Source organism: Trichomycterus rosablanca, chromosome 17 (genome assembly GCF_030014385.1).
Source record: "Trichomycterus rosablanca isolate fTriRos1 chromosome 17, fTriRos1.hap1, whole genome shotgun sequence".
Taxonomy (NCBI): domain Eukaryota; kingdom Metazoa; phylum Chordata; class Actinopteri; order Siluriformes; family Trichomycteridae; genus Trichomycterus; species Trichomycterus rosablanca.
The window spans coordinates 5,757,234-5,775,190 of record NC_086004.1 but is presented as its reverse complement, the minus strand read 5'-3'; the positions used below and the strand labels follow the sequence as shown (position 1 = coordinate 5,775,190).

Genomic DNA, 17,957 nt, shown 5'->3' with positions numbered 1-17,957 from the left:
TAAACTGAAGAGGAGGTGTGAAACTCCAGGCTTATCAGTGTGCAGCACACTTTCAGTTCAGGCTCCGCTATCTGCGATGAAGCAACTCAATCTGAGCTGTTGTGAAATTCTATACATGCTTACATATTTATTTATGTATTTATGGAATTATTTATATATCCTTGTCCAGCGTTTTCCCACGCATAAATGTTAACACTGCACTTTTGGGAGTAAAGATACAGAATGTGAGCTACGAGCCAGCCCACTGCCAGATTAGCAGGAATGAATATGGATTATAAAATGCATTGCGAGGCGGAAGGTCTCATGCATAATGTGGCCGATGAAGATGCAATCCCACTTCCTCCAGGGTCCTGCCAGTGCTGTTGCGTGGTAGCCTTTCTCGCCTGCGGCCCTCCTCCAGAAGGATTTCTGTTTCCTGCCTGCTGACTGATCTTTGAACTGCTTTTAGACAATGTTCTTGAGATCTGCCAGCAAACTAGAGCTCTCCCACATGCCAAAAAGCAACAGCTTTGTAACAAATAGCCTACAGCCTTGCTCTCCTCTGACTTTCCTGCCCTAGTCCTTGACACTTTTATCTCAGACTTTAGCCTGGTTCTTGCCTCATTCTTCTCTGGTGTAGGTGTTCCACTTTCAGCTTTGCTTCATCTTTAAATCACAAATCATGTCCAGCTTTCTCTGTGGAGTGGACAGAGGAGGCAGGACACAAGTTCATACCATCAGCAAACATTTTATTAGTGCAAATTTATTACCGTAATCCAGAAACAGGCAGAAGTCGAGACCGGAAGAGCAGTATGTAAAGGACATGGGAACCAAGAACATGTATCATGAGCATGAACAGGAACAAAGAAACAACAAACTTTACAACAGACCTGACAACATCCATTTATCTGTCTGTCTGTTTGTCTGTCTGTCTGTCTGTCTATCTGTCTGTCTATCCTTTTATCTATCTGTCTGTCTGTCTGTCTGTCTGTCTGTCTGTCTATCTGTTTATCTATCTATCTGCCTGTCTGTCTATCTGTCTGTCCGTCCATCTGTCTGTCTGTTTTCTGTCTGTCTATCCGTCAGCCTATCTATCTGTCTGTCTGTCTGTCTGTCTGTCTATCAGTCTATCTATCTATATATCTATCTGTCTATCAATCTATCTATCATCTGTCTGTCTGTTTGTTTTTTCTGTATATTCGTCTATCTATCCGTCTATTTATATATCTATCTATTTGTCTATCAATCTATCTATCTATTTATCTATCTATCTGTCTGTCTGACTGTCTGTCTATCTATCAAACAAGATAACAGGATTCAGAACACGATCAGAATCACAAAACAGAAATCAAGAATTCTAGGAAATGCTTCATATGTTAGGAATGACAAACACTCAGCCTGGAACAAAATCACACACAGCGGTCCTCATGCCCAAACCAATCAGGAGGACAAACAGGAACAGTTGTTGACAATGAACAAGCAGCAAATGAATATCAAGGGGAGTGTATACAGCAACATAAAAACAAAACAAAGCACACATGGAGCATTGTCGTTCCTGTGGAGGGGAGAGGGGAGACTGGGGACGATGTTACACTCTGGCTGCTTAATTCTGTTTGTTGACTTGTTTCCCCTTCTTCATTTTTTTCCTCCCAAAAAAGGGAACTCATGAATGAATATTGTTCATTGGAAATAAAAAAAAAGGATTCAGAGGCCTACTGGTTACAGAATCAGAATCTCAGAATCAGAATCTGTATTTATTCACCAAGTACCAGGTGGAGAAGTTGAAGTGAATATTACTTAAGTATATACTGTATATATACTACTATGTTCCAGGGCTCAAATCCCCAGTGGTGCTACTGGCCAGTCAGGTGTCTATATACAGACATGATTGGCAGTGTCTTGAAGGGGGGAAGGCCCGCAACGGATTGGCATCCTGTCCAGGCTGTGTTACTGCACTGAGCCCAGTGATTCTGGGAAAACCTCTAATGATCACATAAAGGTCACTCCGTTTTAATAGCATTAGTTTTTTTTAAATGATATGTCCAACAAACTCATGATCATGATCAGGTGTCCTAATACTTTGGTGATGTAGTGTATTTTTATGAGAAAAATCACTTAAAATGTATGAAGCCCATGAAGACATGGTTGTATGAGTTTGGTGTAGATTCTTAAGTTGGTTGGTAAGTGGGTAGTTTTGGTTGGTTGGTTGGTTAAATATGTGATGCCATTGATAGATGCCCTGTTTTTGAGGCCTGTTGCCTTGTGTCCAGAGTTTTCAAAACTCAGGATCAAACTGAAAATAAAGATGAATAAAGGGATTCCCAACAGCACAGCTTTTCACCTTTCTCGAGAAAATAGTGGCTTTTACAGCCAAGGTGGAAAGGGGGTGTTGGGGTGGGGGGTTGTGTCATCTCTACATTAATGACCATGGTTTTGAAATGAGATGTGTAACGAGCTTAATAAACAGACGAGTATGGGAACACTGCAATGAATTAGCGCCCTGTCCAGTGTGCATTCAACTGGTCAGTGAAAATGAAAAAATAAAAAATAAAGGTTTGTCATACCAATAATGAGGCAGGAATAAACATGAACTGAGACGGAATTGAGAAGCAATGATAGTAAATAAATTGCAATAAATAGTGATTTCTACCTGATATTAATGGCATTCTATGATGGAAGACAATATAAAAAGCACTACAGTATTGGAAATGTTAATATAGTGGACGTTGCATGGCAGACATATGATTTATTGTCCACACATTGATAGGATTGTAAATTTTCATTGGAGTTTGGCACAGATTGATTGTTTTGGTCTGTTTTAGTCTGCCCGTGCTCTGTGTGGTAGTGTAAGGATTGCTGGTTGACGTGATAATGCAGCTGAATTTTAAAAACAGCACGAGGAAATGTATAAGAAAAAAAAATCTGAGCAGTGATGAGACCTGTCGAGGTATCATGATGGCAGACAGTGTAAACAGAGCTACAATATTGAAAATATTTATACAGAGCTCGTATGGACGGCGTGTGGCAGGTGGGGGATTTATGGGCTGCATGGTAATATGTTAAAGCTGGCACATGACAGGGAGTGATATTTCACCTTAGCATGTTGAGAGTAAATTTGTTCTAAACTGCATGACTGTAATAAAATGTTTAAGTCTGTGTCCAGTCTGTTATAGTCTGAAAGCCTGTAAGTGTAAGAAAAAAACATGTGCATTTTTTTACTGTTTCATGTAACAGTACCCACTGTTATCCTGCTATAAATCGGTTACTAAAGATTATTAATTATACAAAGATAAAAGATAAAGGAATAAAATAATCGACATATTATTCCTGAGCTATCCCTGCCTCAGGTTGCTGTATGTTTTGGGTGTGGCTTGTAATGTTACCTGACCTTGTTCATGTGGATTCTCTCAGAGCAAGTGGATTGGCCAATCTAAATTGGCCCAAAAAGTGACTGAGTAAGTAGCTGTGAATTGATACCTGGTCCGGAATGTATTATTGCCATGAAACCTCTGTTTTCAGTGTTGCTGACACCCCCTCACCCCCCAACAATGACCAGGAAAATGCCAAATTGGTAGTTTTGGTTGGTTGGTTGATTTGTTGGTTGATTGGTGGGTGGGCAGTTTTGGTTGTTTGGTGAGTGGGTAGTTGTGGTTGGTTGGTTGGTTGGTTGGTTGTTGGTGAGTGAGTGGGTAGTTTTGGTCAGTTGGTTGGTAAGTGGGTAGTTTTGGTTGGTTTATTGGTGAGTGGGTAGTTTTGGTTGGTTGGTGGGTAGTTTTTGTGGTTGATTGTTGAGTGGATAGTTTTGGTTGTTGATGGGTAGTTTTGGTTGGTTGGTTGGTTGGTGAGTGGGTAATTTTGGTTGGTTGGTGGGTAGTTGTGGTTGGTTGGTGGGTAGTTTCGGTCAGTTGGTTGGTGAGTGGGTAATTTTGGTTGGTTGGTTGGTGGGTAGTTTTGGTTGGTTGGTTGGTGAGTGGATAATTTTGGTTGGTTGGTGAGTGGGTATTTTTGTTTGGTTGGTGTGTGGGTAGTTTTTGTGGTTGGTTGGTGAGTGGGTACTTTTGGTTAGTTGGTTTGTTTGTTGGTTAATTATGTGATGCCACTGATAGATGCCCTGTTCTGTGTGGCGTATTGCCTTATGCCCAGAGTTTCCAGGACTCAGAATCAAACTGTTAACTGCTAAACTGAGATGGCGTATGGACCCTTGAAATTTGGGCAGCATTTTGGCAGTGGACTGGAGTCAGAAAAACAGAAGTATGATGCTGATGTGAAAGCATGGTAGAAATATCTTTTTCTGTGCTCTTCAAGAGAGAAAGTGGAATGCGATTATTTATTTTTACCAGGTTGGATTGAACAGTGGGGGAATGTGTCAGGCGCTTGCTGAGAGCGATCTATGTGTGATTTGTGCTCGCTTTCCAAACCTCAGTGCAAGCTGATGCAATAGTTGCTCCAGCCTCGGTGCCAGCACAGTGCAAAGCTGAGCGGGATGAAATGTTTGGCAGCCTGTGTGTGTGTGTGTGTGTGTGTGTGTGAAAGCACTTGGACTCTGATGTATCCCAGTAGGCCGCTTGCTGATGGATGAGTTGTGAGATTCATATCAAGGCTCTGCTGGATGGTGACTGACTGTGAAAAGCGCTGCTCAAAAGGACAATGATGAAACTTGGCCATTAGGCAGAGCAACCTGTGGTCCCTGCTTGTCCTTAAAAGTAGTCCCTTATTGAAGAGGCGCAATTTGGCACGACAAACGTACAGATCCATTAACCCAGCATGGATTGCAGCCAGCTCAGCAAAGTTCTCACATTATTCTTTAGTCCATTTGGCACAGTGAATGGGCTGAAGGGCTTTCTCTTCATCAACATTTGATGCCCTTCTGTTTTATCAGATGTGCCAGGACTGAAGTTCATCAACCTGTTTTGCTAGAGACCTGTACACATAGTCCCTCATATATAAGGGCCAAGACGATGACTTGACTATGAAATGTTCGTTGGCTTTTATAGCCAAGGTGGAAAGGAGTGGTGGGGGGTGGAGGTGGGATTGTGTCATCTCTACATTAATGACCATGGTTTTGAAATGAGATGTGTAATGAGCTTAGTAAACAGATGAGTATGGGAACACTGCAATGAATTAGCACCCTGTCCAGTGTGCATTCAAGTGGTCAGTGAAAATGAAAAAAAATGAAGGCGCTTCATGCAAATTATTAAGCAGAAATAAACATGAACTATGGAGTTTCTGAACTGAGAAGAACTAAATTGCTATTTCTACCTGATATTAATGGCATCCCAGCATTTTATGATGGAAGACAATATAAAAAGCACTGCAGTATTAGAAATGTTAATACAGTGGATGTTGCATGGCAGACGTATGATTTATGAGCCACACATTGATAGGATTGTACATTTTTCATTGGATTTTGGCAAAGATGAATTGTCAGAAGTTTATCAACCTTTTTTGCCAGAGACCTGTACTCATAGCCCTAATATATACAGTTTATAATATAGTTGTAGATGTAGTTCCACAATTACTGACTGTAGTCCATCTGTTTCTCTACATACTTTGTTAGTCTGCTTTCATCCTGTTCTTCAATGTTCAGGACCACCACAGAGCAGGTATTATTTAGGTGGTGGATCATTCTCAGCACTGCAGTGACACTGACATGGTGGTGGTGTGTTAGTGTGTGTTGTGCTGGTATGAGTGGACCAGACACAGCAATGCTGATGGAGTTTTTAAACACCTCACTGTCACTGATGGACTGAGAATACTCCACCAACCAAAAGTATCCAGCCAACAGCGCCCCGTGGGCAGCGTCCTGTGACCACTGATGAAGGTCTAGAAGAGGACCAACTCAAACAGCAGCAATAGATGAGCGATCGTCTCTGACTTTACATCTACAAGGTGGACCAACTAGGTAGGAGTGTCTAATAGAGTGGACACAGTATTTAAAAACTCCAGCAGCGCTGCTGTGTCTGATCCACTCATACCAGCACAACACACACTAACACACCACCACCATGTCAGTGTCACTGCAGTGCTGAGAATCATCCACCACCCAAATAATACCTGCTCTGTGGTGGTCCTGTGGTGGTCCTGACCATTGAAGAACAGGGTAAAAAACAGGCTAAAAAAGTATGTAGAGAAACAGATGGACTACAGTCAGTAATTGTAGAAGTACAAAGTGCTTCTATATGATAAGTGGAGCTGATAACATGGACAGTGAGTGTAGAAACAAGGAGGTGGTTTTAATGTTACAGAATTGGACAGAAAGTGACAGAAACAATGATCAATGTCACTGTGGGTTGGGCACCACCCAGAAACATGGGGTGTGAAACTGGTGTACACCCTGGACAAAGCACCAGTATATCGTAGGGCATGGATACTTATTTGCCCAAAAGCATCGTTCTGCTGCAGTACCAAAAGTGCAGTCCTGAAGGTTTGAGATCTAGTACTGATGTTTCCAGGTCCAACAGATCTAGGTTTAGTGCTTAAGGTTCATGGTCCTTTACCAAATGTTCCTTAAGTGCTTTTGGGCCAAAAGTTAATAGTTTCCATCTGAAGTCAAGTCAAATTTATTTGTATAGGGCTTTTTATAGCGCATCTTAAAATATTCTAAACATGCATAATTTTTTCCTATGATATTTATTACATATATATTTTCAGGAGTGGTTAAAGAGATAAATGTGTTGTGATAAATGTGCTGTCTCTTAGGGATATTAGAATATCAGAATTAGACAGCAGGCAAACGTCTCTAGTGATTTCAAAGACGATCCCGCTTATACAGAGCAGAGCATCATTACACGTCAAATACGAGAAACAAAAACAAGAGGTCAGAGAGGATTGGTGTACTTCATTAGTTCGTCTACCACTACAAGACGTGTGCTTGTAATGAATTGGATTAAGCTCTTCTCTGCGTGCTATAGGTTAATTACTCTCACCCCGACTGTCTGTTTGTTTATGCGTGCATACATGATGGAGGTCTACGTGTGGTGTTATTTTAATGGGGCTGTAAGCATGTACAATCCTAGAAACAGACTGCTAATTCTCTTTCTCTTCTTGTTGGCGCTGTTTTTTCTTCTGTCAGCATGAGGCTCAGCAGTTTGTTATTCTGCCTTCAGTGCTGCCGAACGCTACTGAATATCTGTCAGCTTGTGTTGTCCTGCTGCATTAAAATGCTAATATCGTTTGCTATTTTTTCATATCTCTGTGCAATTTACTGTTGGATTTGGACAGCTGATGTAGGGCAGTTCTTTACTTCTCTCAGAGTTTACTGCTGTCATAGTAATTGTATCTCACACATTTTCTATCCTTAAAACTGCCACTGTAAGGGTTTAACACAGATTGTGTAGGTGAAAAAATGAGACAAACTGTGCCAGCAAGCGATCAGCGGTGTGGTCAGCAGTGCCAGAAGTGGTCAGCAGTGATTTCCAAGCTTTTCACAGATACGGCACCCCTGTTTGCAAATTCACTTTTTACAGCACCCAAAATAGCAGTGACTTGATGGTAATTTGTAATAATAATAATAATAATGACCATCATTATCATTACCACCTCATCATCATTTGCACTTTTTTTTGCCAGGATCATAAAGGAAACCTGAACTGTCACCTTATGCTGAGAGAAAATTCATTCAGATAGTAAGCTCTAATTAAAAATCCATCAAAAACAGCTCTGCCATGAATTTCAAGCAGCTAATATCTGCTCCAAAATCAACTAAAACTGGTTGCTAATCATTTCAGAGAAAAGAAAGAAAATCCCTTTTGGAAAGGTGTACAGTTACTGACTGTAGTCCATCTGTTTTTCTACATACTTTTTTAGCCTTCTTTCACCCTGTTCTTTAATGATCAGGACTCCCACAGGACCACTACAGAGCAGGTATTATTTAGGTGGTGGATGATTCTCAGCACTGCAGTGACACTGACATGGTGGTGGTGTGTTGGTGTGTGTTGTGCTGGTATGAGTGGATCAGACACAGCAGCGCTGCTGGAGTTTTTAAATACTGTGTCCACTCACTGCCCCCTCTATTAGGCACTCCTACCTAGTTGGTCCACCTTGCAGATGTAAAGTCAGAGACGATCGCTCATCTGTTGCTGCTGTTTGAGTTGGTCATCTTCTAGACCTTCATCAGTGGTCACAGGACGCTGTCCACGGGGCGCTGTTGGCTGGATACTTTTGGTTGGTGGACTATTCTCAGTCCAGCAGTGACAGTGATGTGTTTAAAAACTCCAGCAGCACTGCTGTGTCTTATCCACCCATACCAGCACAACACACACTAACACACCACCACCATGTCAGTGTCACTGCAGTGCTGAGAATGATCCATTACCTAAATAATACCTGCTCTGTGGTGGTCTTGTGGGGGTCCTGACCATTGAAGAACAGGGTGAAAGGGGGCTAACAAAGTATGCAGAGAAACAGATGGACTACAAAGTGCTTCTATATGGTAAGTGGAGCTGATAAAATGGGCAGTGAGTGTAGAAACAAGGAGGTGGTTTTAATGTTGTGGCTGATCGGTGTAAGCTCATTTAATAATCTTAAAGTATTAATTGAATACTAAAGTCTTTATGGAATTACAGTACTGCAGCTCTAATTGCTGAATTCATTAGTAATTCACATTCCTGTGTAAGAAACATATCTGTTTTCAGTACCACTTATAAAATGGCCCAGAAAAGAATTAAAAGTTTAGAATTCATTTACAAAGGATGGAACTGTGGAAAAACACTACTTTGGTGCTACCCTGCCTGCGGTGTGAGCACAGCTTAGGAAAACTTTTGATTTGCAGCAATCATGGTTGCAGAATTTGCGGGAGCCACTTAATTTTCCAATCTCCAGACGCCTCACTCAACGTGTCATATTTCTCAGTAGTGACAGCGAGCTGCAGACTCATTATTTGAGCTCGTTTCTGCTGGTTATTGAGCAGGTGATGACTAATGTAATGAGGCTCATCAGCACTAAAAGTAAACCAATAAGAATGGAGGTCACTCATATGTCATCGAATCTTAAATTCCCTGAGAAGTTGAGGTCCCCGTGGTATGATATTCCCCGCTCGCTGTGGCGCCGCTTCATTTGCCGAGTGTTAAACAAAAAGCGTCTGTAGCAGGTGAAGTTGATGAAGCTTGATGGGTGTAATTTTTTTGGATGCCGCACCACAGCTGGCAGGGCTGTGCCCACCATCAAGGACACTGGGGAGGAAGCTATGCAAATGCACACGGCTCACATAGTCAATTAGAAATTAGATGAACATGAAGAGCACCTTTGTGGCACCGTGCCTGGGGAACAAAAGCAATCCATCAAAACTTTGATTGGACATTTAGTGAAATATGTCAATAATGGTTAGGTGTAAAGATTCACATTTAGAGCTATCTATAAAAAATATATTTCAAATTTAGACGTTTAATTCCTTAGCATATTTAAATGTGCAAGAAACTTCTGGCATTACAGTAAATAGTATACACAAATCTGCAGTTTAGAATTTGGATTCGTCCGCTCCTGTATTTAAGAGTCACCACAGTGGATCTGGTTTGAATACCTGATTTAGGACATGGCTTACGCTGGATGCCCTTCTTGACACATCTCCCCTATTTTTGTCTGGGCATGGGACCTGCACTGAGAGCACACTGACAAGTTGACAAGTGCACCTCCCAATGGCTAGGGTGTTTCAGTCACCCCCTTCCCCTGCCCAAATATCCGATAGCATAAAAATAGTTACAGAAACTGATTTTTGTACTTATGTAACTTATGATTATTTAGATTTTTATATTGTTATTGGTATTATTATTAATTAATTCATTCATTCATGCTATTTAGGTTTGCGGTGGTTACAATTCAAGGAAACACCCTGGACAGGTCGCCAGTCCATCACAGGGCATATTATTATTGTTATTATTTATTATTATTATTATTATTATTATTATTATTATATTATTATATTATATTATATTATATTATATTATATTATATTATATTATTATTTTATTATTATTAATATTAATATAACATTATTATTATTATATTATTATTATTGTTATTATTATTATTATTAATAATATTTTATTATTGTTATTATTGTCATTATTATTAATATAACATTATTATTATTATTCTATTATTATTAGTATATTATTGTTATTATTATTTTATTATTATTATTAATATTGTTATTATTTTATTAATATTATTATTATTATTAATAATAAACAGATTTAGATGTTATTATTTTTTAAATTTATTTATTTGTTTATTTTATTTATTTATTTGGGTGACATATCAGCTTAAGTTTTTTCCTTGATGCTTTGTTGTAAAGTTGCTTTTCTAGCCAATTATCTGCGTATACCAGTTTAAATGTACAACATGGCAGTTAGTGCCACCTCCAGTTGCACCTCAAGGAAGCATGTGTTAACCCTCACTTTCTCATCTTCATAGCTGTTCTGCAATAAACTAAATGTAATTAGCGCAGGGGAATTGGCAATGACTGTGTTGGAAGAGAAGTAAAATAAATGTTAGCATCTTTGTCCCAGAACTAAATCTCTATAATCAGAGTATGCCACCCAAGTGAAATTAAACCACATTTTTTTGAGTGTCTGAGTACTTTAAAAGCTGCATGTTGAACAGAATGCACAAGAAATGGGTAATTTGGTTTAGGTTCCTACTGTAACCCTAGGTTAATTAAATTTTGTTCTGTAAAATTGGTCCTTCCTGGAAATGATCCATCATATAATGTTTGCTGTTTCTATAGGTTCCATTAAACAGAATTGCAGCCTGTGATCTTCTGTTAAACGCTTTAGCAGCGTTCACCCCTGCCCAAATGTGCTGATTTATTATAACTGTAGCGGGTTTGAGAAAGTAAAAGTATGTGTTTCAAAGAGTGTCTGTGTTAGGATTATCTTCTGTGTCAGGATGGCGAGTGGCTCTAAAGCTTCCCAGAACTCCCCTGGTGATTCCTTATCGCAGAAACTTTGTGGCTGCACCTGAAGGCCGTCTTCTGACTACTTTATGATTCTCCACTGTTTCATATTCATACTCCCACTGAGATCTAATAGGAGGTTTGTGTCTCTCATATTAATAATATTCCACCCAGCCCGCGGTGGTTTCCTAGTGAAATTTCGGAACGGGGACTGCGACATGATTTACATCTGTGCTGGAATAAATGTCCTCACCCTGTATGTGTTTATGAGATTCATATGGGTCAGCAGCATATGGTATGTTAATGTCCAAGGTTGGCGCGGGAGCTCGAAGGCAAAAACACAAATCAAAAACAGCAGTCGCCCACCTTCGGCTCTGAGTGTCCCCTCCAGGAAGGAAGGACCAGCATGGTGTGGCCTTTTATTTTCCAGTTCAGAGCACTGTTTTTTGCAGATAAATGCTTCCCAATCCACTCTGACAGATGTCACGATGAATCGTCTCTACTTTGAAACTCACCTTCTGATCCTGCCACAAACAATCTAGTCTGTGCCAGGGGCAACTGTCCCCAGACGGAAGCTCCTACACTCGGGAATCATTCATTCTCATCAGGCAGGAATATTAAGAAAATACAGGACGACAAAAGGAACCCACTTTTGGCCTTCTCCAAAACAAGTCCATTATCACACATAACAAAGATGGAGTCAAGATTGAGTCTACAAGTCCAACCCAAGTCAAGATCAAAAATGAAGCTCTGTGTTTCGGATCTTGACTTGGATTGGCGCCCTGTTCAGTGTATTTCTGCCATGTGCATGAACTGTATATATATATATATACACTGATCAGCCATAACATTAAAACCACCTCCTTGTTTCTGCACTCACTGTCCATTTTATCAGCTCCACTTACCATATAGAAGCACTTTGTAGTTCTACAGTTACTGACTGTAGTCCATCCGTTTCTCTACATATCTTTTTAACCTGCTTTCACACTGTTCTTCAATGGTCAGGACCACCACAGAGTAGGTATTATTTGGGTGGTGGATCATTCTCAGCACTGCAGTGACACTGACATGGTGGTGGTGTGTTAGTGTGTGTTGTGCTGGTATGAGTGGATCAGACACAGCAGCGCTGCTGGAGTTTTTAAATACTGTGTCCACTCTATTAGACACTCCTACCTAGTTGGTTCACCTTGTAGATGTAAAGTCAGAGACGATCACTCATCTATTGCTGCTGTTTGAGTTGGTCACAAGACCATACCAGCACAAGACACTAACACACCATCACCATGTCAGTGTCACTGCAGTGCTGAGAATGATCCACCACCTAAATAATACCTGCTCTGTGGTGGTCCTGTGGGGGTCCTGACCATTGAAGAACAGCATGAAAGGGGGCTAACAAAGCATGCAGAGAAACAGATGGACTACAGTCAGTAATTGTAGAACTACAAAGTGCTTCTATGTGGTAAGTGGAGCTGATAAAATGGACAGTAAGTGTAGAAACAAGGAGGTGGTTTTAATGTTATGTTATGCTTGCAGTAACAAGTACGAATGACCTTGAATAATAAACAGAATCCTTGGTTTACACAGTTTGAACAGTACCAGCTAGAACTGTGTTATTTTAGTTCTCCATTATTCATCATTGTGATCACAAAGTATTCTCAAAATACTAAATCAGCAGAGCTTAAGTACAGTTTTGGGGCAAAGACTTGGAGAATGAAACATAGTGAATTGTCTGAAATATCAGGTCAGCATAAAGTGGAAGCTGTAGAATATCAGATCATTCAGCTCCCAATAACGTTCTTACTGAGCCATATAAACACCAGCTCAAAATCCTGATAACCATTAATAGCATCAGATATACAGTACATGTGTACAGAGAGAAAATCAGCACACACAATTAGTTTGAGTCGAAGCTCCGGGGAGCCTCGAGCTGTGGTTGCTTTCTAATTAGGTTAATGTTAGTTTTACAGCATGAGGTACAAAGTATAAATGAAACGCCTAGTTTACAAAATCTACATGCAGTTTGTCAGGATGTCTCCTTACTAAATTAGAGGATGTGGGATTACTTGTAGGTGATGCTTGGGTACACTTTACCCTCACCGCTCATAATGCTCAGGATAGGTATGTTATTCAATGAATGTCTGTTAAGAGTCAATGTTTGATTATTGCTGTTGCTTAATAAAGTCTAGTTTGTTTCTAATAGCAGATGGATGATAGTGCTTGAAAATAAATGCTTTGAGAAAATAATTACTAAAATAAATAAATAAAAACAAAAAATGAATGCATATATTAGGGATCTTTTAACTTTTATATTTTGGATGGAAACGGTGAGGGTGGGAGGAGTAGTAACCATTTTGGACACTTAAAGATGCTTTAAGGGGAAGAAGATTTTAATGTGATGATGATGTGAAAGCAGCGGTGCATCAGTGGCTACACGCTCCAACCAAAATAATTTTTTGCCGGCCGCTCAGATGGCGTAGCGGTAAAAACACACGCTGCAACCAGAGCTGGGATCTTAAATACATCGTATCGAGTCTCAGTTCTGCCTGCCCGCTGGGCTGAGCAGCCACATGAACAACGATTGGTCTGTTGTTCAGACAGGGGTGGGATTAAGCCGGATTGGGACTCTCTCATAACTAATGCAGCTACGACCTCTGCTGACTGATTGATGGCGCCTGCACAGAGACGGGAAAAGAGTGCATTATTCAGGGTGTGTCTTGCCGTACACAGTGCTGATCCGCATTGCACTCATCAAAGTGTAGGTGACAAAATGCATACGGCTGCTGCCCACGTGTCGGAGGGGGCGTGGGTTAGCTTCGTTCTCCTCAGTCAGAGCGGAGATCGGCATTGGTGGAGAGGAAGCATGATGCAATCGGGCAATTGGACGTGCTAAATGGGAGAAAAAGGATAAACAAAATATAAAAAATAAAAACATTTTTTGTTGATGGCATTAAAAAGTTGGTACGATGCTGGAAAAATGCCGGAAAGTGACTATGTAGAAAAGTGATGTCACTTTTGAAGAACCCTTGTAGAACAAAAATGGTGACTTAAAGTTTAATAAATACTTTCACTTTAATACTGAATATATGGAAAAACATGCTGTGTTATGCTGCTTGACCACAAAGACTGGCGACAAAGACTGGCGAATCTTGATCTGCCTTCACCCCCACCCCTGTTTGGACCCTTTCCTAATTTCTAATGAGCACCCCTGGCTTGGTTCATGGTAGTTTGATGTCTAAAATAGCATTACTATTTGTGGTATTTCTACCAATCCTAATATACTAGTGGAACCCTAATATACTGTAAGTCCACAGATTATGACACTATATGGGACTTGATTGGATTCTACCATTTTCTTGGGACTCACACTTTTACCCTCACAGGCTCGGCCACATCCCCCAGTGGATATCAAACCTAATTATTACTCAAATTAAAACAAGCAACTCCAGCGCAGGATGAACGGCTGAAATAACTCCACTCAACGAGACACAGTAAACCGTCCAGATCAAATCTGACCTGGTTTGTAGTCGATGGCTACAGTCCAGAAATTAGATCAGCACTTGGCTCCAGGGCTACTTTGTAAAGCACAAAAAAGAAAAGAAAAATCAACGACCATTTTCTCAGACTGCTTGTGCTCTTTGTTTTAGAAGACAGGAAGCTGTTTGTGGGGATGCTGAACAAACAACAGACGGAGGAAGACGTGTACCGCCTGTTCGAGCCCTATGGAGTCATCGAGGAGTGCACAGTGCTAAGAGGTCCTGATGGGAACAGTAAAGGTAGGACCATTTCCGCTAATGCAAAATAACAGCTGAAGTAACATCTACCCAGAAATCTTATTCAGCTTCCAAATGGCTTGTTATACAAAAGAGCACCCTCCACGGGGGACGTGTAGTAGCCGTAAAGGGAGCATGACAGCATATCTAAGCCTATTTATTTGTTTTTGTTTGGCTTTTTTTCTGCAGACTCTCATTTATTGCTCGCCAAGGCTTTGAGGACACTGATAGACACTAATATAGCCTGACATTTAGCAAAGCACTGTGGGAGTTGTAGTTTTCCCCTGCTGGTGTTTATGAAAATTGCTGTGAGATTATTTGTGGAGCTCGGGGAGTTGTTCTGCGAGTCGGCAGGCTTATGGATGAAAGGAAGTTGAGTGTCAAAACAATTCCTGATTTCTCTAAAGACGTACGAACAGAAAGAGGTTCTGAGTTTGGAGAAGCTAAATAAATGATCAAAATTAAAGTCTAGTAAGTTACATGATGCAGATTCTTTGCTGCCTAGGGAAAAAGCATGGATTTCTTTTTTATAAGTGTGAGATTGAAGACCCAAAAATAGATTGAGTGCCTTACATTAACATGGGTCTCAGAGACCAGGGTTCGATCCTTACCTTTGGTCAGTGTTTGCATGTTTTCACAATGTCCACATGGGATTACACAGATCGGCCACAACATTAAAACCACCTCCTTGTTTCTACACTCACTGTCCATTTTATCAGCTCCACTTACCATACAGAAGCACTTTGACTGTAGTCCATCTGTTTCTCTGCATGCTTTGTTAGCCCCCTTTCATGCTGTTCTTCAATGGTCAGGACCACCACAGGACCACCACAGAGCAGGTATTATTTGGGTGGTGGATCATTCTCAGCACTGCAGTGACACTGACATGGTGGTGGTGTGTTAGTGTGTGTTGTGCTGGTATGAGTGGATCAGACACAGAAGCACTAATGGAGTTGTTAAACACCTCACTGTCACTGCTGAACTGAGTACAGTCCACCAACCAAAAATATATCCAGCCAACAGCGTCCCGTGGGCAGCGTCCTGTGACCACTGATGAAGATCTAGAAGATGACCAACTCAAACAGCAGCAATAGATGAGCGATCGTCTCTGACTTTACATCTACAAGGTGGACCAACTAGGTAGGAGTGTCTAATAGAGTGGACAATGAGTGGACACAGTATTTAAAAACTCCAGCAGTGATGCTGTGTCTGATCCACTTATACCAGCACAACACACACTAACACACCACCACCATGTCAGTGTCACTGCAGTGCTGAGAATGATCCACCACCTAAATAATACCTGCTCTGTGGTGGTCCTGTGGGGGTCCTGACCATTGAAGAACAGGGTGAAAGCAGGCTAAAACAGTATGTAGAGAAACAGATGGACTACAGTCAGTAATTGTAGAACTACAAAGTGCTTCTATATGGTAAGTGGAGCTGATAAAATGGACAGTGTGTGTAGAAACAAGGAGGTGGTTTTAATGTTATGGCTGATCGGTGTACTTAAACATGAGCATTTTTCTGGCTCTCTGGTTGATCATTTTGATATTTAGCTGCAGCTTTTTAACTCTGTGTCTCATCTTTAATAATTGATTGAAAAGATTGATATTGCATCTTGTTAGCTTTGTACATTCAGCACTCAGTGTTTAATACATTTTTTCTGTCTGTGCTTTTAGGATGTGCCTTTGTTAAGTTCTCCACACATATTGAAGCTCAGTCTGCAATCAGCGCTCTGCACGGCAGTCAGACCATGCCGGTGAGTACACTCTTCCCCTTCCTCTTTAAATACTAGCTTTTTAAATTTTAAATATTGTAAATAAAGGAATTACATTTTTGGCATTTATTTAGCAGACACTTTCTATCCAAAGCGACTTACAGTTGTGACAGTATACAATCTAAGCAACTGAGAGTTAAGGGTCTTGCTCAACGGCCCGACAATGGCAACCTGGCTGTGGTGGGGATTGAACAGGCAACCTTCTGAGTACTAGTACAGTACCTTAACCACTAGGCTGCCCATGTAAGTAAATGATGCTGGTTTAGACTTCCAAAGTCTCCCCTGTGTATTTTGCCCTTCAGTGGATTGGGATTGGCAACCTGTCTGAGTGTATTCCTGCCTTAGGGTTAAACAAATACATAAAATAAATATGTGAACCTTTAAGTTTATGGCCCTTTGATGGAACACATATATGCCAGTGTCTCCTGGTAAGAAACAGACTACTTAAAAATGTCTGATATATTTGAATTTACAAGTACATAGACATCAAAATGTCTTGAGTTTTTTAAAGCGTGTTAATCAGTGAAGCCAGACTGTCTGGATCAGTTCAGTTCGGCTTCATGTGTATTATTTAATACTCTGAACTAAAGCTGAAGTCTCCCACGCTTTAAGTACTATTGTGTTTACTAAACACTCCTGCTGCCAGATGAAACCCATTGTGTGACATATTGAAATACACAGTAAAAGTACAAAATACGAATGACTTGGACATGTAAATGATATTTGTATTTCTACAAAGCAAAGGAGCATTAAAGGCGCTGAATGTAAAGCATAGGGCATTTATGTACACATAGTGGCATCCTGGACCTATCTCTATTTCTTTTACACATGCAGAAACATCCCCCCCTTTACCGCCCCCTCTTTACAGCCTCCTGGGATATTAGGCAATAGACTTGTTTACCTCACCTTTCACAAAATCGGCTGGTGAATTATTCATGTGTGTATAAGCAGGGGGCATAGAGCGCGGTAGACAGAGGGGTACAGGAAAGCGTAGGTAGAGACGTAGAATCAAACATACATATAACATTCTCATAGAGGAAATATATTATGAAATCACACTCAGACCTGGTGGTCATGAGGTCACTGACCAGGCTGCTCCTCGGGATCGGAGGAGCTGTTTAGTCTGAATGAGATGCTTCTTTATAAGGCATCATGGGAAAATGTTGGTTTGCATACATCAGCATGGATGAGTGTTGAAGGTCATGCACCCCACGTTCCCCAGTGCATTTTTACTCAGAGGTGAGTCAACCAGTCCAAAACAGGACTCCCAGGCTAGAACCCAGCATGATCCTTACCAGGATAAAGCTAAGGGGATTGAATTATCTGAATAATGAAAAGAATAATTAATATACAACACATGATTGTTACATTGTTTGTTTTATTTGTCATAATTTTTAAATAACAAATGTTCAATTTGTTATGGAATTATGTCATAAAATTATTCAGAAAGTGAATCATTGATTAGTTTTTACAGTTTTATTCTGGTAAGGGTTGTGTTGGGTCTAGTGCTTTTTAAAATCACTGGTTGCAAGACAGTCAT

The 17,957-nt window shown here is 40.6% G+C and overlaps 1 protein-coding gene across 1 annotated transcript in view; it reads left to right on the top strand.

The window, feature by feature from the left end:
• The window catches only part of celf5a (cugbp, Elav-like family member 5a), a 283,398-nt gene that overhangs the window by 219,214 nt on the left and 46,227 nt on the right, over nucleotides 1-17,957 (top strand). Inside the window, exons 4-5 of the mRNA XM_063013153.1 lie at nucleotides 14,515-14,643; nucleotides 16,320-16,399. Coding sequence (XP_062869223.1) covers nucleotides 14,515-14,643; nucleotides 16,320-16,399 — 209 coding nt within the window. The remainder of the gene's footprint in view (nucleotides 1-14,514; nucleotides 14,644-16,319; nucleotides 16,400-17,957) is intronic.